General features: G+C 31.0%; 2 protein-coding genes across 2 annotated transcripts; both read right to left on the minus strand.

Moving 5' to 3' along the window:
* Window positions 1-98: 98 nt before the first annotated feature.
* LOC129895494 (CBS domain-containing protein CBSCBSPB1-like) lies at window positions 99-6,485 on the minus strand. The gene is made up of 14 exons (XM_055971218.1): window positions 5,997-6,485; window positions 4,646-4,814; window positions 4,376-4,508; window positions 4,130-4,300; window positions 3,896-3,974; window positions 3,681-3,794; window positions 3,510-3,576; window positions 3,225-3,330; window positions 3,076-3,134; window positions 1,710-1,816; window positions 1,492-1,625; window positions 833-918; window positions 634-723; window positions 99-492 (listed from the first exon to the last, which is right to left on the minus strand). The coding sequence occupies exons 1-14, from the start codon at window positions 6,149-6,151 to the stop codon at window positions 310-312; spliced, it is 1,653 nt and encodes a 550-aa protein (XP_055827193.1). The 5' UTR covers window positions 6,152-6,485; the 3' UTR covers window positions 99-309.
* A 13,384-nt stretch (window positions 6,486-19,869) lies between these two features.
* Window positions 19,870-20,721, minus strand: LOC129895233 (serine protease inhibitor 5-like). The gene has a single exon (XM_055970916.1). The coding sequence runs from the start codon at window positions 20,684-20,686 to the stop codon at window positions 20,021-20,023; it is 666 nt and encodes a 221-aa protein (XP_055826891.1). The 5' UTR covers window positions 20,687-20,721; the 3' UTR covers window positions 19,870-20,020.
* Between the last annotated feature and the right edge of the window lie 6,239 nt (window positions 20,722-26,960).

Genomic DNA, 26,960 nt, shown 5'->3' on the forward strand with positions numbered 1-26,960 from the left:
AATTTATCATTACAAGCCCAAACAAAATTTGTTTCGTAAAATATCTTTACATAAACATCAATGCCTCTGAATTCTGTCAACACTCCGGGAACTAAAAATTTGCTGAGGTCAGTTGAGTTACAAAGGGTGTATAGAGGACACAATTCTCAGCACTATACATCAAAGTCAGCTTCCAAGCAACAACAAAAAAAAGAAGATAAAATTCTATAGCACAGTCAACATTCATACAAATCAAACTGACCCATTATTGTTCCTATCTGCTGCTCCCAGTGCAGGGTAAGTATATAACGTAGCGGTACTTTCGAGTGATCATTCACCGGATCTCCTTAAGAAAGCGAATACACCTAAACTCGCGGCTAATGCAGCACCAGCTGCTACAGCGGTATAGGCTGAAGCCCATGCAGTTTCTGGATGAGCATAATCCAAACTTTCCGAGTTGGAACCTCTCCTACGGCCAGGCGTTCCTGAATAGTCTAGGTGCAATCTCAGTCCCTGTAGAGGTTGCATTTCTATCATCAGTTTCTTTGGAAGATGAAAATCAAAGCAACATCTAATAACAATTGTTATGTCTCTTCTAATTCATACTAACTCGTGCTGTTTTAGAACCAAGGACCGGAGAAGAAACAATTGTACCTTCCAGCCTGACAACTTTGCATGTTCAACTGCCGCTGTAAGATCACTATCTGATGCGAGGATTACCTTGTCATGGTCTTCATCTTCGTACTGCAACAGAGGGATTAACAATAAACATTGAAGTTAAGTGGTTATTACAGAAAAACAGAGGCGAAAGGAAACTCTCATATGTACAAGGGAAATGTTCATGCATCCTCACCAAAATCTGAGGAAGGTTGTTTCGGTCAATGTCATTCCCCAATCTCTGAATGATTGCAGTTATGAGATCTGTCACGCTCCGTATATCTAAATTATGGAAATATTAGGACCATGATATTGATGTGAGTCAAATTATTAACTGTTCATTTTGAGGGAGAACTGAGATGATACCATATTTCATTAAGAGTTGGTTTTGGTAGCATAATATAACTGGAGAACCCTAGTTTCAATATTTCTCAGACAATGAAAAGTGACAAACAGGATTACTGCTAAATAGACAATGCATGATGGGGATTCTCAAGAATACTACACATATGAAAAGTAAGACAGTCTTATTAGTTCATAACCTTGCCTTTAACCTCACTATATAGGGAGGGATCAATAGTAGTGGAGAACCAAAGAATAAACGGAGTAACATGGAAAAATCGCATGTGAAATGCCACTGCAATATTGAAAGGACTCAGGAGCTTCAATGAGAGCTGTCATCAGAAGTCTTATGATACTTGAAAGAGGAACAAGAATCCAAACTTTAGTTTGTATCTGGCAGATATTAACTACGATATATGGAGGTCCATATATGATGCATAGGTCAGATACAACAAGAGCTTAATTTGTTTCTTGTGTATTTAATTTTTTAACAAGGGCTCATCAAAAGCATACCACAGTTGAACCTGTGCATCCTTCCCTTTCGATCTTGAATCTTGAAGGCAAAAGTATTTGGCAGGCTCGCCGAAGGATAAGGAGTCGATCTTCCTGTTTCTGCACCTTCAGAAGCTAATTTCAATGAACCCTCGCTGAAATGTCGTAGACAAATGAGAAAGATCAGTAAAGAGGAAAAATATGATTTAATAGAAATATATAGAAAAAGAGGCTAGAACCTCCGTGTTTCTTCATCATCATCTGGAGTCAATGCCATAGCAGAATCCCAAAATCTTTGCATCATAGTGTTTGCAGCTTCATTATTCGCTCCAGCATTTTGTCCCACCTGGTTAATGAGGCACAGTTAAGGAATAATTCTCTACAGGCTTGGGCAACAAAAATGTTTGGCTGATTAAATATAGAAACTAAGATCGTAATGTTGTACAAAGATGATTTGTTCCACCCATAGAGTGAAAATTCAAAGGACTGGAAGTCCCTGATGCATATAAACAGAAACACAGAGCATTGAAGGATGGATTGAAACGTCACCAATACAAAAAAGTTTTGGATCTTAAAACTAGAACTAAGGAAAGGAAAGGCCATAATGATGTCCAAGATTTATTGCAACATCGTCAATCTGATCTCCTTTGTGAATGCTGACCAAAATTATTCCCAAAATCTACAGATGCCTTTTGCATGTTAGAAGTGGACCATTCTGTGAATACATAAGCTAACAGTTTTAGCAAAGTGACCCCAAGATTCCAAGTTGAAATTTTTCTTACAAGATTTTATACGTTTAAAATGCAAATGGCTGCAAAGGAAGCTCATCATCATGGTGAAGTGGAAAGCAGGGAAATTTACTGACTTGAGTATAAACAAGACAGCATTAAAAAGGTGATTTGACCAGTGAATTAGTCTAAAAGTTTTCAGTTACTTATGATGAGCATCATAGAAAATGGAGATCCATGCTATTTAGGGCAAATTTTGTCATGACAGGCACCAGAAATATGGTTCAAAGTTTTGTTAGTTACGATTCTCAGTTGAGCCATTTAAGGCTATTTTTTGTCATGATAAGTGCACAAATATGCCTCTTCACCAAACTTAGAAACCCAAGCATATTTTAAAATTTTATGTTTCTTTGACAAAAGAAATCTCGTCTAAAATCTGTCCATTCTGAAGTTTGAATCCTCTCATTTATCAATAAAATTGAACAATAATTGTTCATTAAGAACTAAGGAATTCACTGTTGTTGTTTACACTCTTTCCGCAATTGAAAGTTGACATGATCAGTCCCTTTTAATCATAACGTAGATGCAGAACAAAATACATATGGATGAACTTCTGAAATAATGGCTTGCCAATGATCTTTCAACATCATCTGGTCCTTCATAACTGGTCAAAGGGAGCTTAGAGCACTTTATTTCCTCTAAGGGGCTGAAAATGTCTTTGTTTTCTATATGCACCCTTATGTGCAAACATAACTAGGACTACATTAATTTCAGAAGCTTGTCAACTTATGGAAAAAGCATGCATATGCATAATAACGAGTGAGTTCTACAAAATCAATCTCTTCAAATTTTAAACATTTGTGTGCATTCTTCTTACCGTGGCTACAGCTGCATGAGTGATATGAAGAACATCAAGGACGGCAACTACAATTCCCTCTGCACCACATTGGAATTTACAATTTTTAAAGAAATCAGGAAAAGAAGATATCAGATCTGAAACCAACATTTGGGAAGATCAAATCTTACCTTTATCAACCACAGGAAGGTGTAAGAATTTGCCGTCATGCATTGTATGTAAAGCGTCAACAATAGGTGTATCGGTTGTAGAACATTCTGGACTGGGGGTCATTACCTGAACATTAATATGTGATAAGATAAAAGTTAATGGAGATTAAATGACTTCCTTTCTTAAATTCCAATATAGGAAATAATGAAAACATAAAAGATCTCATTTACTTGCAAAACTATTAGATAGTAATTTATTAGGAGCTACAATAAAGAGAGAGCTATCTTAAAGAGAGAGAGATTTACCCTCTCAACGAGAATGGACTCAGGGGAGAGATCTTGAGCAATGACTCGCATCAACATGTCTTTTGAACTGCAGTAACCATGAGGCAGATACTTTAAAGAGATGATTAGGGTGCATTACATTATAAATCAGATTCAATGGCTGACATGTGGAGAAAAAGAGAGAAACATTACGTTAAAATTCCTCGTGCTTTGTTGTCAACCATTACTATTGCAGAGCTTGTTCGAGATTCAAGCATCTTTTTTGCTGTGGCTAAAACAGTATCACTTGGTTCAACTATAACAACCCTAGAAACACCACAGGTACAGTAATTGCGTGAAATTTATCTTACAGATTACAAGCAATGAATCACAGATTAAATATTATAATAAGTAAAGATATTACCTACTTTGAATTCTCAGAGATGATGGTTGACAGTGAAGGCTTGAACATCCGCTCCTGAAGTGTTTCAATAAATGTATTGGAACCTGAGACAATCAAGAAATAAAAGAGGTTAATAAATGACACATGCAATGGAAGATCAAATATGTATTCAACCACAGGGAACATGGAAAATGAATCCCAAGACATTCAAACAGCTATATCAATGAAATATAGAAACAATGCAAAGTTCTCGACTAACCAGAAACAGACGAGCCCCAGTGCTTTTCAACACCCTCAACAGCAGCTGCAATGGCCTTTCCTTTCTCAGCTGCCCTTTCAAGTCGAGCGATGGCATCATAAAGACATTTTGCTATATCAAGCAAAGCAATGACCTCTCCATTTTCCACAACTGGCAAATGTCTGAATTTTCCTGTGGCCAGTTTGACAGTGAGATATTGAATAGGCTCAAAAGAATCAACCATTTGTGTTATTCAAATATACCAACCTAAAACCATTTTCTGCAAGGCTTCTACAGCTAGTGTGTCAGAAAGCACAAAAACAGGATTTTTCGTCATAATCTTTGAAACTGGTGTTTCCTGAATATTAACTTCACGAGCAATAACCCTTGTCGCTATGTCCTTCAATTACCCAAAGAAGAAATGAGAAGGATGCAAAGAAAATTTAGATTAAGGTATTCTTTTTTGGTTAAAGGGAAAATCTCATAACTTGATTTTATTTGGTCGGATTACGACAATTATGCAAGATTTAGTTAAACCTTATCTGTCAAGATACCACATAGCAATGCATTTGAGTCAGTCAGCAATAAAGCATCAACTCTGCGAGCAGCCATCCTGCGGCAAGCTTCATAAATACTTGTAGTATCAGGTACTGTTAGGGCTTTCGACAGTCGTAGTCTCTTAACTGTTCGCTCGCCAGTCAATCCCCTGAAACAAATATGTGGGAGAACCAAATATTATTACTAGAAGAAATGATACATCAATGATCACTTTGACTTGGAGAGGTTGTTAACCCCACCCCTAACCTGAACTCATGATTTTAACATTCGGTACATTCAGTAGCAAAAGCATTTCCAGCTATGGCTGTCACCTAATATATTTGTCACTTTGTGGTCAAGAGTTAAGGATAAAGTAGTGGATGGATTTTAATGGCTAAGCAATGCTTTAAAGATAGAACTAATTTGTGTATGAAACAAACTCAACCAGCCCAAAAGAAAGAACATACAATAGCCAATAAACTGAATAAGCAAAAACCTCAGGCAAAATTGTGCAGCATAATGAATCACTTGCAGCATTTAATGCTTAGCAGTATACAACCACGTAACACACACTCGCTTTTTAATATTGAACATGAGCATGTAGTAGATAAGGTACATTCAGATTCACATAGTTTTCCATGTATATTTTGAGTTTTATATGGAAGTCCCTGCGCCCATGTCCTGCAAGATTAACGTGGATGTCTACGTACAAAAATCATATATATGCAACTGCAATTCACTCGATCTATGCCAGCACTTAATATAGTTTACTTTGAGTTGATGTAACAGTAAGATAGTGACCAATATGCATGGATTTCACTTCCAAAAGCTTAATTTCAAGAATGCAAGTGCATTAGGAATAAACTCTTCCATTTAACTTTGGAGAACCGACACGGAAGTCATAGATATTCCCCACACCAGAACAAAGCTCCAGCTCCAAATTTCCAATATTTGAAATAAGTGAAATAACTAAGCAATAGTAAAGCACATATAACCAACATTCTGTCACACACTTAATTGTTTTGCCAGGATAACTGGAGCATATTGAACCAAGAGCTCCTCAATATTCTCGATCAATCCAACCAGATAACCGAACTACTTATTCAACTCCCTAAATTAGTGTGTATATATACCATACATCCATACATACATTTTCTTTCCGTGACCTTTAGGAATCAGGATATCGAGCCTCAATCGTTGAATCATACATAACGAAATAGAATGAAATAAATATGAGTATTTTTTTCATTTCAACTCTATAGAAACCACTTTAACAAGAAAAGATGATCAAATTATTGGACAAATGAATGTCGTAGCCAAGGAAAATCATAAGAGGAGAAACAAAACTCACATGGAACGAGACGACGACATAGACTTTCGGGGACCGGAATCAGGTTGTCCTCCTCCATTATCACCGGCTGTTTTCTTCTTTAAGTTGGATGTCGAGCTCGTCAATGATAACGAGCTCCTCCTCGACGAGGATCCTCCTCCCTGACTTGTTGTCATCTCAACTCCAATCAAATCAAATTAAATTATTCACCTTAATTTTCCAATTAAATCTATCAAAAAAATCACGTAAATAATACAAAATTATATCTAACAATAATCAAATGCCAGATAATTTTGGTCGTCAAAGATGAAGATGCCTTTTTCCGGGAAAATTCTTCAGAAGAATTCTCCGGGAAAACGGCATGGAGAGAGAAGGAACTTTTAGAAATGAGAGAAGGCAAGAAAGGAATGACAATTGCAATTGAAAAGTTTTGGGAGAACGCCGAGCTTTTAGAGAGTTTAACCAATAATATTGTGCCACGTCAATGAATGTCCGCCTCCGGAATATGATCCAATTTCACTGGAGACGTGCGGCGTTGAATTTTGGATAGTGATTTTTTGTTGGGGGTTAATTATTGTTATACCAAAAACTTATTTATCATTGATATCTTATTATTTTTATATTTCTAATTTAATTATTTCACTATCATCAGATATATTATATTTTAATGGTATCAAAGTGGAGCAGTAATGCTGACGATAGTCATATGCGTGAAATTAAAAGAAAAAAAGTGGGGTAAAAGAATAAATATTTTGGATCATAGGTCTATTAGGAATAAATAGTTTGGGTTAAGTCCAATTTGAATAAATAGTTTCACAATTGATTTATTAGGTGTAATCCTTTTTTTGGATTTTACTGGTACGAAATGTTACAAAGGAAAAATATTAATTTCATAATTTTAAATATATTATGATATTTATATGATTATAAATTTATCATTAACGATAAAATGAGAAATTTATATTAAATTATTTTAAATTTTAAAAGCTATCACTCGTATTTTTTTGAATGAATACAAATTGTATTATTGCTATGTGAACTGAAATATAGGAGCAACTTGGGAAATATTAAAGTTCAGTTGATTGATTACTTAAATTTTTAATTTATCGATGAGTATTTGATTTTTCACTTTATAATTTCTTTTTTCATTTCCTCTTCCCTTGCTCATAATTGTTTTTTAAAAAAAAAAGAAAAAATATAAATAGAAGTAATTCTTTGGTTTTCACCTATTTGTCCTTTTTTTCCTCTTCATTTTATCGAAAATCACAGATCTTCGTATATTTATTTCTTCTAAATCCCATTTTATAAAACTACATCAAATTTGTTGACGTTATTATTATATTTTCTGGCCTTGGTCGGATTAATGGATCATTTGATCGGAAATGATAACAAAATATTTAGTGTTTGGCACAAAGTAAGGTCAAGTGTGTTGTGCCGCCGTCCCCTTAACAGAAGCTAACACATGAATTTCTCCCTCCTTTCAGGCAATGTTATATATAATTCCTCCAACATAAATGTGTTTATTTGGTTTTAACTTTGATATGAAATTTATGAAAGTAAAGAATATTTTTGGAATTTTGTGGTCTAAATTTAAAAATATGTAAAAAATATTAAAATGCTTTTTAATTTTGTGGTTTTAAATATATGTCATAAAAAGATGAAATTAAAGAGTTGTCAAAAAATGAAAGAGATATTTTTATTTTGAAATAGTAGTCTAAAAAGTAAAGTAAAGTAAAATAAACAAATTGAAAAGAGAAATATTATTTTATATTAGACTATGAGCCCGTTTGGATGGGCTTAAAAAAAGTAACTTTTATGTATGAAGTGCTTTTAGAACTTTGAAGTGCTGAAAGTTATTTTTATAAATAAGCAGTTGAGTGTTTGGATAAAAGTGCTTATGATGTGAATTTTAGGATTAAAAGAATAAAAAAAGGTAGTTTGGGAATTTAGTTAAAATATAAGGGATATAAAAGTAATTTCCATGGTCAAAGAAAATGACTTTAAGCACTTTGGAAAAAAAAGTTAGGAATCCTAACTTTTCATTTTTTACTGACTTTAAGAACTTTATGGCTTAAAGTCAGCATTAGACAAACACGTCCAAAAGCTAAAAAGAGACTTTAAGTTGGTTTTGACCAACTTAAAGCCAATCCAAACGGGCTCTATGTGACATAAATATTTTCTCTCAATAAACATAGAGCGCAAATTTCTAATAATTACTACATGTGAGTATAGTCTTGAATTATTCTTTTGAAATGAAAAATTATTTTAAATTGCAAAGAAATATTACATAAATTAAAAAATCCATCCATCACTTGTTACTCTCCTTAATTACGTACATAATAAAATCACATAGAAATTAATAAATATGTTCATTAGTAAATGCATAAACTTCAAGTAAAAAAAAGGGAATAATTCTTGTTAATATTTAGCTAGAATTGGCTACTCTCCCTGTTAGAACTTATTCCTAAACGAAACTAGAGTGGCACTCGACAAATCCGTATAAAATGTATCCAATGGATGCGATTTATTAACAAATTTGAATCTTTTAAAGATACACATACTAATATAGAATATTACACCACGTAACCTAATATATAATATTTTATAAAATTATAACTGGAAAAAACATTATGCATAATGTGTCAATCATGTATAATAGTATATTTAAAGTGCATGCTTATGCATAAAATATGTGCTAAATAAGGTATATCATAATAGTCCATAAATGTGATGGATGGTTTTTAACATAATATATATATATATATATATATATATATATATATATATTGTGTGTGTTAAAAATGGTCACATAAATTGGGATAGAGATAATAATAATAGTATAATACATTACATAAACTTGGAAATAACTATATGTATATCATCGTGGATAGGATGAATAAATTATTTGATTCTTTATCAAAAGTTTTGAATCTAAGCTTTAATTAAGAATAAAGAAAGTATTTGAAGGTAAGATCACTTCTTCTTTAGATTGATTTTAACTAGCGTAAATTTAAGTTTGGTAGATGAGTGAATTTTGAATACTGATTACATTAGTTGAAGTTAATTTTTAAGAGGTTTTTGGACAATTATTCCAGAGACAGATTATTACCTATACCTTTTAGTTTTAGAACGTATATGTTAAAATGAACAAAACATTTGAACATGTTATAATTTGGATTATCTTCTGAATACATAAATAATGATTCAATATAAATAAATAAATAAATAAAAAGAAATGGGCAAACGAACAACGTGGGGTGACCTTGTATAATGTCTTTTTAAATTTTAAATAAATATAATTAAATTGCTTCCACATACACAAATATATAATTTCCAATGACATATTGAAGCAGAATTATTCTTTCATTGCCTTTACACATCTACAAGGGGTCAAGGTCAGCATTTTCTTTTCTTTTTGCAACTTTAGATGAAGTGCCCTTGATCCTTTTTAATATACAAAAGAATGAAACAAACATAACTTAATTTTTGTCATCATTTTTATATTAATCCGAAAATTCAAGTATTAATAATAATATCTTAATCAATTAGTTTTGAAAACAAAGTTATTTGTGTACAGTCAGGGACATCAATTTTAAACGTCCATATTTCTTTACATAAAATATTAGAATTTATTTTATTGTAAAGTCCAGCCGCGCTCAATTAAAACATAAAAGTATCATATTGACTTGTTGAATAAATCATTTAAATAGGAGAAGCTGTTTAAAGAAAGAGGCGTGCTCCTTGCAATCTTATCTATCCTCACAAAACCTAATTTAGAACGAGACTTTTCGGTTAAATTTCATATCGATAGTCATTTGAATTTAGATATAATTTTTTTGGTTCATAAAAGTTATTTAATTTTAAAATTTATCACACAAAAGTTATATTTCTGTTTACATAGTAAAAAAGCGAGCCGGAAGACCTCATAACTAGATAGAATATACTTTTCGTCTTGAAAATATTTATCGTGTTTTCATTTTCACGCTATTTATTTATGTATCATAATTGAGGTGTTTGTTGACTTTAATAATAATAATATAATAATAATTACTACTAAGTGTAAATGAGAAGAAAAAAATTAATACAAAGTATTTTTTGATATACTCCACAGTTCATTTTTACTTGTCCATTTTTGGACTTTACACACTCCTTAAAATAATGATTAATATGAATATTTTATTATACATTCATATTAATTTATGTATAATCTTAGGTTTTGAGAATAATTTGAGTAATAAGTAATTAATGTTGTAGAATAAATAGCAAAAAAAATAATTTATTTTTTTCTTGACGTGTTAAATAATAAGTAAAACTGAAATATTAGACAAGTAAAAATAAACGAAGAGAATTTACTTTTAGTATGAATGACAAGTATTTTGAGATAGAGAAGTATTTTATTCCATTATTAGCAGGGGTGGCTGAACAGTATTAAAAAAATGGCATGTGCCTTAGACCCCAAAATTTGAGGGGCCCATTTCTTTAAACAATAATAGGTTATAAATTATTGTTTTTAACAAATATTGAATACTATTTGTAGAAAAAGTAAATTTTTCACATAAAATGAAAGATTTATTAGAAGAAACTTGACATATTTGGAGTAACATGCCTCATGAAAGATAATTTAGAATAAGAATGGTTATATGATCGGTTGAAAAAATATATATATTAAAAGAAATCAATTATATAAAAGTTATTAACAATTTAAGTTTAAATTCTTCATTTAATTTTGACTTTAGACCACTAATCTGCTTAAGCCGCTTCGAATTATTAGTAAAAGTTGTTCGTACAAATTAGATATAAGAGTGAAAAGATGCTTTTCCCTCGATCCCAAGGCTCTACCCATGTTTATTTATGCAGTAACGCGATCCTTACCTTGAGGAAAAAGCATAGAATATATCATAGACATTCCAAAACAATATAAGTAGGAGCGCGTAAATTGAACATTTTTCACAATCCCTATAGCCTGCATGTTCCACATTACATAAATCTAAAGAGTTTTCCTTCCTTCTCAACGAGACAAAAGGAGATATAAACTTCATTTAGACGAAATAGAACTTGACTTGATTCTATGTTCTAAGTTGAAACTAATAAAACAAGAAATTAAATAAATATGATTGATTGGGCGCCGATTCTGATAGGTTATCTTCTTTTCATCCTGCTCTCGCCGGGACTGCTCTTTCAGCTGCCGGGGAATCAGCGCCACGTCGAATTCGGAAGCTTTACTACTAATGGCAAAGCAGTTCTAATTCACACACTGATTTTCTTTGTCTTTTTTACAATTCTTATTTTAGCTATGCGTATTCGCATTTTCTTTCACTAGTTTTCTTCTTCTTATATTCTTTTTCTACTAATTTAAATTTTGCGGGAAAGAAAAAAAAAGAATTGTTGTTTTGACTCGTTGTATTATTCTTGATTTGATTTCACTTTACTCAAGCTTTGTAAATGTAATGAAATTACATATATGTTGGTTTTGACCCGTTCGATCGATCGCATGAGTTACATTCCTGATGTAAGTGTAATTAATTTGATTTGACTAATTATTGAAGAATAAATTAAATATATAATTTGCAGTATCATCAACTTAATTTTAATAGCACGATTCAACATAAATTACACTATATATAAAGTTATAATTTATAATTATATTAATCTGTTATATATATAGAGAGAGAAGATTGTTCTGACGTTTCCTAGATGATTCTTCACGAAATTTCTTTTCACAAATTGTCCTCCCATCGCTCTACTCCACCTTTCACATTCACAAATCAAAAGGGGTAAATTGGATTTCAAGGATGTATAGATATATTTCGTTTCGATTTGTATTTTTTACGTTTTACTTTTCCTTTTTGTCTATTTCAAATTAAAAAGAATGTTTATTTCACAACTCTTCAATGCTAATAATTATCCGTGATATATTTAAGATCATAAAATTTAAGACATTCAAATACATTAGATATATCAAATGACTTTTTCATATGTGATTTTGTTGTCACGACCCAAAATGGGCCATGAGTGGCACCACCCTCACCCTCATAAGTGGGAGAACCAACGTTACAAACCACAACTTATATTATATGACAATTATACGAAAATTCAAATCTTATTAAAGTAACAAATAAAAATCACTAAAGTCTATTGCATATCGTTTCCCAAAATCTGAAAGTCATCACATCAAGGACATCTAAATTCTAAAATACATAGTCTGAAAATATCAAATACCAGAATAAATAAATAACATAATGTGTCCAAAAATTAAGGACATCATGCCATGACCGAGAGAATCCAATACAAGCTAGAAGCAATAGCTCACCCTGGAACCTGATGTGCTGGACACTAGCTAGAGTTGGGGTCGATTCGAATTTGGTGGAACACTCGCTGCACTCCACAAAATAAAACAAAAAAAATACAAGTAGGGGTCAGTACAGAATCAAGATCAAGTGACAACACAATGAACAATTACATAATCAATTAACAATATCAAAAGTATACATGAGGACTCAGGCCTCCACACCACGGTCTTTTGGAAAATGAGTTATTTGAAATTGGGTAGTATTAAGTCATTTTAGTATGTTTTCCCTTAATATTACCGTGTCGAACGTGACACCTGATTCAAAATATCGTGTCAAAACTTGACACCCGATCTAATAACATCGTGTCGGTTCGTGACACCCAATCCAAATATATTTACCGTGTCAGAACGTGACACCCAATCCAATAATATCGCGTCGTCTCGTGACAACTGATCCAAATATATCATGTCGGCTCGTGACACGCGATCCAAATATATAATTAATTCATTATTCTTTATTATTAGTTTTCACTTCATTAAGAATATTTCATCAAACCATCTTTATTCAAGGCATCACTTTTGGTAAAGCAAGTTCAAAATTATGGATTTCACGGTCTTAGGATTGCATACCAATCACAACAACATATCAATCATGCAAACTCCAATAATTAAATGCATAGTAAACTTCACACATTATTCAATGACTATCAATCACTATTAAGAGTCTATCTATGATATAAAATAAACCATAACCTACCTCAACCGGAGAACCGAAGTCAAGCAAGCTTATCCACGAATGTCTTTCCTTTCTTCTATGCATCAAAATCGTTTTCAATCTATCAAATATATAATATTCATAAGTAACGAGTCTGTAGACACCCATATTACTATATGTCTAGCCTAGACCCAAAACTCTCTCAACTCTTTAATCAATTTCTTAAATCCCAAATCTAGGATTAAGTCTTAATTTCTACAAATAACATAAATTCTAATGATTTTCATATAATACAATACACCTAATATTTAATTACCTATTTCAATATATCAAAATTTGATTCATATTATGACAACCAAATTTAAAGGTGTAACCAGTAACCTTAACTTTTGAACACTACATCACACGACCCAAAGGCTGACTAATGTCATATCCTAATCATTCTACAATCATCGTTCAATAATTACCTAATCATTGAACCTTAATTAATCCCCCAACCCTTTAGTTATCATTAGCCTATCACTTGACCCACCAATTAGTAAACAAAAAAAATTACAGCAATATCAATTTGGGTGATTCAATTAGTTTCAACATCATAATATAACATTTGTTATAAAATAAATTAACTTAGCAAATTAAGGCAGAGAGAATAAGAGAAAGAGAGAGACTAAGAGGAAATTTATTTCCATGTATATCTCTCCTTATTCTTATATCTGATGGCTCCTTTTATAGCCAAAATTATGTATAATCTTCAACTTGGAGACAATAACTAGTGGCAACATAAAGAATGACAGTGACATCCATTAATATGCAATACTCCCCATTGGATGTCTTCGTGTAATAAAAGAAAATTTATAAGAAATAATATGCATAGTTATCCTGAACACCCATAGATGTTGTGCCTTGTTAAAACCTTACTAGGAAAAATCCAGTGGAAAAAAGCCTAGTGAAGGAAAAAGAGTACACACATCTAGTAATACGTCTTGAGTGCTGGCTCATTAAAAACTTTATCATAAAAACCCAATGGGATAAAACATTGGTTAAGGAAAAAAGAGTGCAGCGTGTATTTTACCCCCTCCCGCCGATGAAAACTTCATTTGATATCTCGAAGATGACGCATTTCAATTTTGTATCTCATTTTCTCAAAGATTGAAGTCGGCAATGCCTTGGTAAACATATCTGCTAAATTGTCACTTGAACGAACTTGTTGGACATCTATTTCACCCTTCTTTTGAAGATCATGAGTAAAAAAGAATTTTGGTGAAATATGTTTTGTTCTGTCTCCTTTGATGTATCTTCCTTTTAGTTGATTTATACATTCAACATTGTCTTCATACAATATTATTGGAACGTCTCTTTTCAAAGAAATGTCACATTTTCTTGAATATGTTGAGTTATTGATCTTAACCAAACGCATTCTCAACTTGCTTCATGGATGGCTATTATTTCTGCATGATTTGAGAAAGTGGCAAGCATAGTTTTTTTTGTTGAACGACATGATATAGTTGTACCACCACATGTAAATAAATAGCCTGTCTGCGATCGAACTTTATGAGGATCAGAAAAATACCCCGCATCTACGTAACCAATCAATTATGACGTGGATTCATTTGAGTAAATAATCACATATCAATGGTTCCTCGGAGGTATCTGAATATATGCTTAATTCTATTTCAGTTTCTTCGTGTTGGAAAAGAACTAAATCTTGATAACAAGCTTACAGAGAAAGCTACATCTGTTCTAGAATTGTTGGCAAGATACATTAATCCATCAACTACACTAAAATATGGTATTTCAACACCAATAAGTTTTTTATCATTTTTATGAGGTCGAAACGGATCTGTATTAATATCAAGAGATCTCACAACCATTGGGGTACTCAATTGATGTGCTTTATCCATATAAAACCTCTTTAAAATATTTTCAGTATATGTTGACTGATGTACAAATATCTCATTTGTAAAATATTCAATTTGTAGACCAAGAATTTTTTTTATTTTTCTGAGGTCTTTCATTTCAAACTCCTTTTTCAGACATTTTACTATCTTTGAAAGTTCTTCTGGAGTTTCAATAATATTCAAATCATCAACATATACTGCTATTATGACAAATTCAAATCTAGACTTTTTCATAAAGACACAAGGGCAAATTGAATCATTTTTATATCCTTCTTTTAGAAAATATTCGCTAAGATGATTTTATTACATGTGCCCTGATTGTTTCAACCTATATGAGGATTTTTGAATCTTTATTGAGCAAGTTTCTCGAGAATCCTTGTATGCTTCAGGTAATTTAAATCCTTTAGAAATTTTCATAAAAATTTTGTGGTCCAATGAGCCATATAAATAGGCAGTGACCACGTCCATTAGGTGCATTTCAAGCTTTTTATGAACTGTCAAATTCATTAGATACCTAAAGGTAATTGCATCCACCACATGAGAATATGTTTTCATATAGTCAATGTCAGGCCTTTGCAAAAAAACTTGGGCTACAAATCGTGTTTTATATCTTACGACTTCACCTTTTTCATTTCGTTTATGCACAAAAATCCATTTGTACCCTATTGGATTGACACCTTCAGGTGTTCGTATTATTGATCTGAAAAAATCACATTTTTCAAGTGAAGTTAACTCTGCTTGAATTGCATCCTTCTATTTTGGCTAATCATTTCTCTGTCTACATTTATCGACAGATTTTGATTCAAGATCCTTATCTTATTGCATTATTTCAATGGAAATATTATAAGCAAAAATATTATCGACCACAAAATCATTTTGGTTCCACCATTTTCCTGTCGAGACATAACTTATTGAGATTTCTTCATTCTCATTATTTTCAGATACTTGGACCTCCTCGATGCTATCACCATTTATTGTGTCTCTGGGCTCTTTTTAAGCAATTGCCCCCAAATTATGATTATCTTGATCATTTACTCCTTTCTTTTTTTGAGAATTTTTATCTTTGGACCAATTGGTCTTCCACGTTTTAATCTTGGCCTAGACTCATTTGTCTAAACAAGTTGTCCTATCGAGATATCAACTCGATCTTGAGCATTAGCAGCTGGAATATACGATTTAGTAACCCATGAAAGGTTAGTAAATGCATTCAGTAGTTGATTTGCAATATTCTGCAAATAAATCATCTTTTGAACTTCTAGCTCACATTGATTTGTTCGAGGATCTAAATGAGATAGTGATAATGAATTTCAATCTATCTCATTTTTCAATTGCTTATGTTCTCCCCCTAATATAAGATATACTGATTCATCAAAATGATAATCAGCGAATCTTGCCGTAAATAAATCTTCAATCATAGGATCCACATATTTTATAATAGAAGGAGATTCATACCCAACATGTATTCTCAATCTTCTTTGGGAACCCATATTTGTGCGGTGTGGTGTAGCAATTGAGACATATACCGCACACCCAAATATTCTAACATGGGATATATTTGGCTCCCTTCCAAAGTCCAACTATAATGGAGAAAATTCATGAAATATTATTGGCCTTATATGCACAAGTACTGTTGCATACAAAATAGCATGCCCCCATACCGAAAGAGGAAGTTTTGTCCTCATTAGTAATGGTCTAACTATCAATTGGAGGCATTTAATCAATGATTCTGCTAGACCATTTTGAGTATGAACATCAGCGACCGTATGCTCAACTTTTATTCCAATCGATATACAATAATCATTAAAAAATTGAGATGTAAATTTACCAACATTATCAAGACGAATTGTCTTTATTCCGTAATCTGAAAATTGTGCTCTTAACCTTATAATTTGAGCTAATAATCTCGCAAAAGTCATATTGCAAGTTGATAATAAGCACACATGTGACCATTTTGTAGATGCATCTATCAAGACCATATAATATTTAAATGACCCACCTGAAGGGTGAATTGGCCCACATATATCATCCTGTATACGCTCCAGAAATGCAAGAGATTCAATCCCAACCTTAGTTGCTGATGGTTTAATAATCAGTTTTCCTTGGGAACAGGCAACACAAGAGAATTCCTTAATTGAAGAATTTTCTGATTCTTTAAAGTGTATCCATGTAAATTCTCAATAATTTTGCGCATCATATTATAACTGGGATGGCTCAACCGATCATGCCTAATGATAAAATCATTAGATACAGTAAACTTTTTATTTGCAATGGCATATGATTCAACAGTACCAATATTTGTATGGAACAATCCAAAAGAAAGTGCAGGTAATTTTTCGTGCATAATTTTCTTCTCCATATTCATTGTATATAAAGGTATTCAACATTTCCTTCATTTACAGTCTCAATATGATAGCCATTTTGGCGAATAACATTGAAACTTAACAAGTTTCTTTGAGAGTTACTACAATACAATGCATTATCAATTATCAATATCGTTCCTCTAAGTAGTAATAAGGTCGCTCTTCCAGAGCCTTCAATCAATTTTGTACTACCAGATATTGTACTGATATAGACCTTTTTCATAATCAAATAACAGAAATATTTCTTTTCTTTTAATATCGTATGAGTTGTGGCAATATCCAAAAGACACATATCTCCATTACTCATCTTGAATACAATTGAATACTGAAAAATTTATTTATCTTCATAAAATAAATATACATTATAAGAGATAAAATAAATAACAATATTGCTAGAAAAACATAAGTCTTTTTTTCTTCTTTTCTTTTAAATGGATAAACGTAAAAACATGATAATCAAAAGTACATAAAAAAATGACAACATATTGTAAATCATATAATGAAATTAAACATCAATTATAATACCTAAATAAGTCTTCAACCTCCAAATGAGTAATATCATTAAGGTCATTAAAATCGTCATTCTTCAAAGCCAAATTTACTTTAATATTATCATTATGCGAAGGTCTTGCCTCAACATTATTTTCAAACGCCAGGTGTTACTCTATCCAAGCATTAGAAGAAGAGGCACCATCTCTACTTGCCTTTCTTTTGAAGGAATTTTGATAAAGCCTTACAAAATGTTCATGCGTCCGACATTCATTTTTCAGTGGCTTTTCATGCCACAATGATGACAGTTACTTCTTTAAGGGACACTTTGAGAACTCATATTGTTCTCCCTTTTATGTTGACCACCACGACGATGATTATTATATCGTCTTCTGCCATCGTCACGTCCACACACATTATTGTGGCCTTGATTTTTATTTTGTCTTCTTTCAGACTAGCCATGTGTTTCTACCACATTTGCTTTTGATAATGGAACAGTTCCAGTGGGATGTGATTAATGATTTTTCATTAAAAGAGCATTATGTTGCTCAGCCACCAGAAGGTATGAGATCAATTCATAGTATTTTGATTTTTTTTTTACGGTATTGCTACTATAATATCACAATAGAGGCATAAAAAGTAATTAGTGTCTTTCCAACATGTCCTCATCATTTATAGTTTCCCACATAATTTTAATTGGGAAGTTATTCTAAATACAACAGAATTATACTCAATTGCAGTTATAAAATCTTGAAACCATAAGTGCATCCACTCATAACGAGCCCTTGGCAATACCTTTGCCCTGAGGTGTCATACCTCCCTTTTAAATCTTTCCACAATTCAAGTGGATTTTTTACTCTCAAGTATTCAACCTTCAGGCTTTCATTTAGATGATGATGAAGGAAAATCATAGTCTTCGCTTTATGCTGATTTGATGTTTTATTTTCTTCGATTATAGCATCATCAAGACTTTTAGCGGTAAGGTGGATTTCTGCTTAAAGTACCATGATAAATAATTTTTGCCAGAAGTATCAAGTGCCACAAATTTCAATTTTAATAAGTTTGACATGATGAAAATTAATTTAAAAATAACAAAGACAACTAAAATTAAATTTTTTCAATAGATATACCTGATATATAAATTAATTTTTGGGAAAAAAAATTAGAGTTTCGTGCTGATAACGTGTTATAAAATAAACTAACTTAGCAAATTAAGGCGGTGAGAATAAGAGAAAGAAAGAGACTGAGAGGAAATTTATTTTCGTGTATATCTCTCCTAATTCCTATATCTGATAGCTCCTTTTATAGCCAAAATCATGTATAAGTTGAGTCTTCAACTTGGAGACAACAACTAGTGGCAACATAAATGATGTAGTGACATCCATTAATATGCAACAATACTCTCTTTCTCCAACTAATAGAGCACCACTTTATTCATGAACCCAGCAAACTAATATGCATTCAAGGGACTAAAAATTCGAAGCTTTTACCTGAACGCGGCACTGTGCTCTCGTCTCAATGCAGCAGGTAAGTTTCTGTCACTCTTTGTTTGTTTTGTTTTACAAATTAAGGCAATTAATTAAAAACCAATAAATAAATAATAGTTAAATTTCACTAATTTATTTTAATAAATATGAGACGAATGGTATGACATATTCACTAAATTATCAATTTACCCCACCAATTAAATTAATTGTCTAAAGTTACTCCTCAATTAAATAACCGTAATTATCGAATAGTCCAAAATACCCATTACAAATTTAGGAGTGAGTCTTTTATGAAATAAAAAATTCTATTACTCAAAACGACTTAATGAGTCGTTATATTTTTTCAGCCACACTTACTATTTTTATGTCATTATATTCCATTATTAATTAGTCCTTCACAATAGGAATGGAACATTCTTAGTTTTGAAAACGCATTAGTGGATGGGATAAGTATAATAATCTCTTAATAAAGTGTGAAATTATTTTATCTTGAATTTAGTTAATTATTAATTTATTTCATAATTATTTATCCCATTATTTATATTTTATACTAAAATAATGAGATTTAATTAGTTATCTTATATAAAAATTGTTATAGCAAATCTGATGGGATATTCTTATTTATCCTATCCCACCAACCATATAAAGAAAACGTATACGGACAAACACTCCATATAAAATCAACGAGAAGGAAATACAATTTATTATTAAGAAAGTCATGCTAAAAATATACTTAGCAGAGATTTATTTCGAAAGCTAATTATTTGTGGTAGAACGTAACATATATAGTACATTACATGATGTTAATTAGACTTTCTGGAATTTCAGACCAAAAGGCCGATCTTTCACAAGAGCCAAACGCCTCTTTCCATCTTGTATAACTACACCCACTGCTTGACATTGATCAACAGGACAAGATGGACAAACAAAAGGACCAGGACAATAAAATAAATTGTAACTCAATTCTGATACTTTCACAATCTTGAACCAACTACTATCTTGTCGTCTTAATGTTCCACCAGTCTCCAACAATCGTGCTCCTAGAGATACATCGTAATCTCCGACTTTCCAATTTGCATAAATAACACATAGTCTTGAAGTTGCAATGTCGAATTGCACGTTAACGTCTTGGTTTTCGAAAATACTTGGTCCGGTATCATGATCAGACTTAATGAACCTAACCGGTGTACCGATTGGTTGTCCTACATCAGAGTTGTAACGGAAAACGCCGTTAGGACAAGGTGCGGATGAGTTCGGGGAGGTACCTAGGTACACGTCACCACCCGCGGCGCCACGACCAATGGAAACGATGCGGTAAGTTGCACGAGGATCAAGTGCGTTACCGTTGGTGTCTAGTACTAATTTATTAGTAGCAGTGGGTAAGTCGATGGGATTTTGGGAAGTGAAAGTTGATGAAAAGGCAATAAAGGGAAGTGATAAACATAGAGATAAGAGGAATAAATGGTTGCTCATGTTTGATTTTTGTGTATTTGCTTGTAAGTTGTGAATTCTTTACACTAATCAAGCCTTCTATTTATAGGCTGAGGTTATCCATTTCTGTAAGTTTTGCACATTATATAATAATACTAATTATCTCTATCTTAATTTTAGGTAAAGTTACAATACATCCCCCTCAATTGATAAAATTTAATGGATTATACGGGGAAGTCACCTTATTTTGGGGTGGTCTTTAATTTTTATTCTTAAATTTGATGATTTTTTTTTTCCTTCAACATGATTTTAAGTAAAAAATAAGTGGCAGAAAATATTCTTGACACCAAAATAACAAATAATTTTTATTTGGCATGAGTTTATATTTTTGTATCATAATATAACACAAGTTATTGCTTGACATGAGTGTATATTTTCGTATCTAATTCACCTGACATAAGTGTGGTCCAAACGAGGTAAAAGTTTAGTTTCAAAAACCAAAGATTAAGCTGTAAGAGGCAAATGTCGAGTGGGAAAAAGTTTTCTAACTTATGTCGAGTGATTAGATAATACACAACTTGTGCCGGATTAACTTAATTCCTACCGAAGACCATCATGTTTGAAGATAAAAATCAATAACAACCCTAAAATAAGGACAATTCGTGCAAAAACTTCAAATTTAATATTCTTTTTGTTTCTACTTGCTGGTGTAAGCTTGGCAAGGTACAGACGTTATTGCTTCTCAATTTATTTAATTATTTATTGGCGGCTTTTAAAATTATTGACATGGTGCAGCTATTAGAGCTCGACTATAATTTTTCTACCAAACTTTCATTAAAATGTTTTAAGTTCTACGTGAAAATATATTTTATGTTTATGTTATTTATAAGGCAATTACATGTCTATGATAAGTATTAATAATTAATAGCTTTATAAAAGTAGTAACTAATTAACATGCTATAGTAAATAATGCAAAATATCTTTATATTACTTGTGTAAATAAAGAGAATTGAATAATTAAGCCGCCCAGCTTGCACTTTGCGGATAAAGGCTGAGGAGGATGAGAAGGAAAATATGATATCGTGCGAAGAAAGTTATCAAAATCTGCAACTTGCTCAAAGGAAAACTTGACCATTTTTTTTTTCTCACTCGGTGTTCGAAATCCGCATTGAAGTTTCGATTAAATTCTGATCGCACATTGTAGGATTCATTCGGGAGTGACGCTCCCAATATGATTTTTTTCATATTCAGGGCTTGAACCCAAAATCATAATTATATAAATTATGAAAAATTAACAGAGTATCTTAATCATATACTTTAGAGTTGTATAATATATCAGTATTTGACCTAAGAAAAATATATCTTTCCGAGTAAATAATTTATTCAAGGCAACGTGCATAAAATACGTAAACTATGCTCCAAAGAAAAATAATAGATTAAAGCAATTGTCTGTGATAAATCCATTAATCAGTAAAGGCTGGGGACTGGGGTAGGTAGAGGAGGAGAAGATTTGTTGAATGCTCTCGGCTATTTTGTTGAGGTAATAAAATATTATGTTTCAAAAGGATCTTTTTTGATATTAAAGTCTTCATCTACACAATCATTTTTCTTTTTTCTCTGTCTAAGAGAGTAGGGGTAGGGGTGGGCATTCGGTATTTAATTTGAGATTTATAAATTTTGGGTTCGATAATTGGTAGTTAAAAGTAGATACCAAATATCAAATTTTTATATTTCAATTCAGCAATTGGTAAATCAAACTTCGGTTTGATACGGCATTCGGTAATACCGTATTGAAGTTGTAGCCGAATGTATTACAAAGTTAATACTATTGCTCCAAGTTTTTTTTATTTTTTCATGTGGAGACATGATATAATAGAAGATCAACAACTAAGAAGACATCAAGAAAAACAAATTGACACAACTAAAAGACATATGTATTTAGGTTATTTATGTGTAGTCTTTAAATTTCTCTTTGGACTTGTACTAATGAGTAGTGGACCTGTTGATATATGACTTTCATTAAGTAAATAATTCGTTATTCAAAAAATACCTAATATCAAATGATACTAATATCTTATACTAAACTCAAACTCGAATACCGTAATTCTAAATTTTAACTCTCGAATACCATACTGAATATTGAATTATCGAATACCAAATTATCAAAATATTTAATTTAATTTGATTCGATAATTCAATTTTCAATATTTTATACCCAATTCTATTTAAGTCAATAACAAATTCGGACATGAAATGAAGCTAAGCATGATCTTTCTAATAAAAGGATGAATTATTGCTTATTCGGCCGATCCGGGGCTAACTATGGAGTAATAAATTGCATTTCCAACCCAAATTCCCTCAATTTTATTTCAAGCCCATATATACATTTACTTTGTAAAGGGTGGGCAGACGAGAAGCTAGCGTGGCCCATAGAATTGGTCCTTGAGTTAATTTTAAGGGTGACAAAATCAAATTCAATTCGTTTAAGTTTGTAGCAGTTTATTTATTGATTTAATTTATTTTAGCCCAATTCATTTCAATTTATTAAAAATTGGATTGATATGTAACTCAAATTGACTCAAAAGAAATTTTGTCAAAATATTTTTTAATTTTTTTTTTAATTTGATATGTTATATATAGTCATAATAAAGAAAAAATAATTTTATTAGATACTAAAGTATTGTAAAAGAACAAATAAAATAAGTAAAACTTAGTAAAAAACGAATTGGGTTGAATCTTTTATAACTTATTATCCAATCCGTTTTGACCCAATCTATTTGGACACAAATAAATTTGAATTGGGTCTTGACCTGCTTGTTGTCTCGACTCATTATGATCGTTTGAAATTTGATCAAACCGACCAATTACCACCCCTAGCTAATTTGGAGGAATGGCCTTATCCCAGATCGACTTTGGGCTAGATATTTGTCCATGCAACAAAATGAACAATTTAGGGAAAACTACAGTCATGCCCAATATCAACAATTAATTACATAGAGCCCGTTTGGATGGACTTAAAAAAAGTAACTTTTATGTATGAAGTGCTTTTAGAACTTTAAAATGCTGAAAGTTATTTTTATAAATAAGCAGTTGAGTGTTTGGATAAAAGTGTTTAAATGAGGAAAATTATGTGAATTTTAGGGTTAAAAGAATAAAAAGGGTAGTTTGGGAATTTAGTTAAAATATAAGGGATATAAAAGTAATTTCCATGGTCAAAGAAAATGACTTTAAGCACTTAGGAAAAAAAAAAGTTAGGAATCCTAACTTTTCATTTTTGACTGACTTTAAGAACTTTCTGGCTTAAAGTTAACATTAGACAAACACGTCCAAAAGCTGAAAAGGGGCTTTAAGTTGATTTTGACCAACTTAAAGCCAATCCAAACGGGCTCATAATCTTATTCTTTTACTTTGATGTCCTTTCAATAGTTACTCAAAATAACTATTATTTCTTTCCTCAATCCGATGTAAGCATGACGTCAACTCATTTTTGTATTATGTCTTATTTGTTTTATTTTGAAAAAGGTTCAACCTTTCTTTCTATGTTCAAAAGGTCCAACTTTTCTTTCTATGTGAAAGGGTTGTTCTTTTTATTTTTGTCTTTTGTATTATTTTTTTCGTTTTATGATCAATTAATTTTTTTCATTTCACTTTAATCTTTATTTTCTTTTTACATCATAATCTAATCTATATGCAGTATTTATTTTATATATTTCCTTTCTTTTCATGTTTTTTCTCACTTATTTCTTTAATCGTTTATTTTTTTCTCTACTTTTTTTTCTCATTTCTTTTTTATTTTCTTATTGTTTCTACATTTTTGTTCATTTATTTATTTTTCAAATCATTTTTTTTTAATTTTTTTACACCATAGTCTAATTCATTCTCAATTTTTATTTTATTTTCCCATTTGTTGGTTTCTTTTATTTTTACATTTTTATTTTATTTTTTCAATTTCTTTATTTCTTTTTCTTTTCTCCTTTACTTTTTTTATTATAATTATTCTTTATTCTTTCTCTTTCATTCAATTTCATTTCTCAAATCATAATTTTGTTTATTTTTTCACCAAAATTTAGTTTCATATTTTTGGTCATTCGATATTTTGTTTTTGTTTTTTTCTCATTTTATTTAATTTTCTTTTTCGTTTTTTATTTTTGTTTATTTTTTTCTTTTGTTTCAGTCTGTAATGATATTATCATAATATATCTATATACTTTCATTGTATTATTGATGTGTGTTTCAATATTTTAGTGAGACCTCAATGATACCATCGCAATATATCTATTTACTAACATGATATCATTAGCCTTGTTTCGGTCTGTAATGATACCACCACAATATATTTATATATTGTCATTGTATTATTGATGTCTAATTTAATCCTTCAGCGACACATCCATGATACCATCTTATACTAATATGGTATCATTAAGGATTGTTTCATATAATCAATAACACTCATGTATCACACTATGTGAATGCGTTGTTGTGGTAGTACTAAGGTTCCCTTCATTCATTCATTTACGAGACTATTCATTCCTTAATGATACTATAACAATATATTTATATACTACTATGCTATCGTTAAGATTTCCTACAACCATTCATGTCAACCAACTCATTTTTCAATGATATTATCGCAACATATCATATATTGACATGATGTTATTAAGGACTGATTCATATATTCATATATTCATATAGTACTATGGTATCATTAAGGTTTCTTACAGTCATTCGTGTATAACCAACTCATATCTCAATGATACAATCACAACATATTAATACTGATATAGTATTATTAAGGACTATTTTATATATTCATATATTATTATGGTATTATTAAAGTACCATTAAGATTTCCTACCGCCGTCACATTATAGTTACGCACATACTTTTATGATATCATTGAGGTTTGCTTTAGTCCTCACTGATACCAGTCACAATATATTTGTACACTATATCATGATATTATAAAAGTTTAGTCTAGTCCTTTAACGAGACACTCCTTAGTCATTCTTAATTATTTATTATTTTATTTTTATTTTTATCAGTCTAAAAATAATTAGATAATAACTTTTTAAAATTTTTCTATCTTTAAAAATATAAAAAATCAAACTATATATTTCATTAATTTAGATTTTGATAAACAAGTTAGTCGATTTTGATATTCTTTGCATTTATTTATCATTGTAATCTAGTTAGTTAGTATTTTAATTTTTTGTATTTATTATATTTTCTTAAAAAGATAAAATATAGAAAAAAAATTAAAAAGAAGATAAACTAATACCAAATACCGAACTTTCAAACTTCGGTTCGGTAATTCGGTAATCGGTAAATAAAACTTCGGTTCGGTACGGTATTCGGTAATACCATATTTTTTTAATAGTTAATATATAATAAAATTATCCGCATTTAATATTTACATTAACCTAAAGAATACATATCTTAACTTACATTTTTATTACTACACCATAATTAAGTAATATATGCATTTTAACTTGCCGAATATTGAAATCGAAATTGCTCGTAAGCCACAATCTACGGAGGAGAAATGATATATCGTAAACAAAGAGAAAATAATTTATGAATCGATACAGAATAAAAAAAATATTATCATGTAATAAAAATAATGAAAAAGAGTGAAAACAAAAATCTCTAATATATCATACATAATTTTTATACATATGTTTTTCTTTGAATTATCCAAAAACTCCACATCACTGCACTAATTATTAATTAGTTCCTGCAAAGATATGAAAGAGTTGGAATCTTTCGTTTTCAATGTAACTACCAAACAATTTATGTAGATAACTAACGTGGGAATCATGCAAAGTGAAATTAGAATTCTTAATCAATTGCATAAATTTGAAATTAGAATTTATAATTTTTACATGTACATGAATTAAATTTTAGCAGTTATCCATAATGTACGTGTAAGTGTGCATATAATGATATAATATACGGTAAACGTGGGAAAGTTGAAATGAAAATGGTAAGGAAAATGAAAAAATGAGATAGTTTTCTCTTACTATACTCTTATTTTTTGGTAATTTTTTTTCCAGTTTTTTTGTAAAATAAAATAAAATAAAATAAAATTAAAAAGTTCGGTATTAGGGAAATCCCGAATACCGAAACCGAAATCCCGAATACCGAAACCGAAATACCGAAATATCAATTTCGGTACCGAATACCGAACCGAATTACCGAATACCGAAATACCAAAATAGCCGGTTCGGTTCGGTAATTCGGTTTTCGGTATTTTATGCCCACCCCTAGTCCTACCTTGGTAGGAGTAAGGTCTGCGTACACTTTACCCTCC

Source organism: Solanum dulcamara, chromosome 7 (genome assembly GCF_947179165.1).
Source record: "Solanum dulcamara chromosome 7, daSolDulc1.2, whole genome shotgun sequence".
Lineage (NCBI taxonomy): Eukaryota > Viridiplantae > Streptophyta > Magnoliopsida > Solanales > Solanaceae > Solanum > Solanum dulcamara.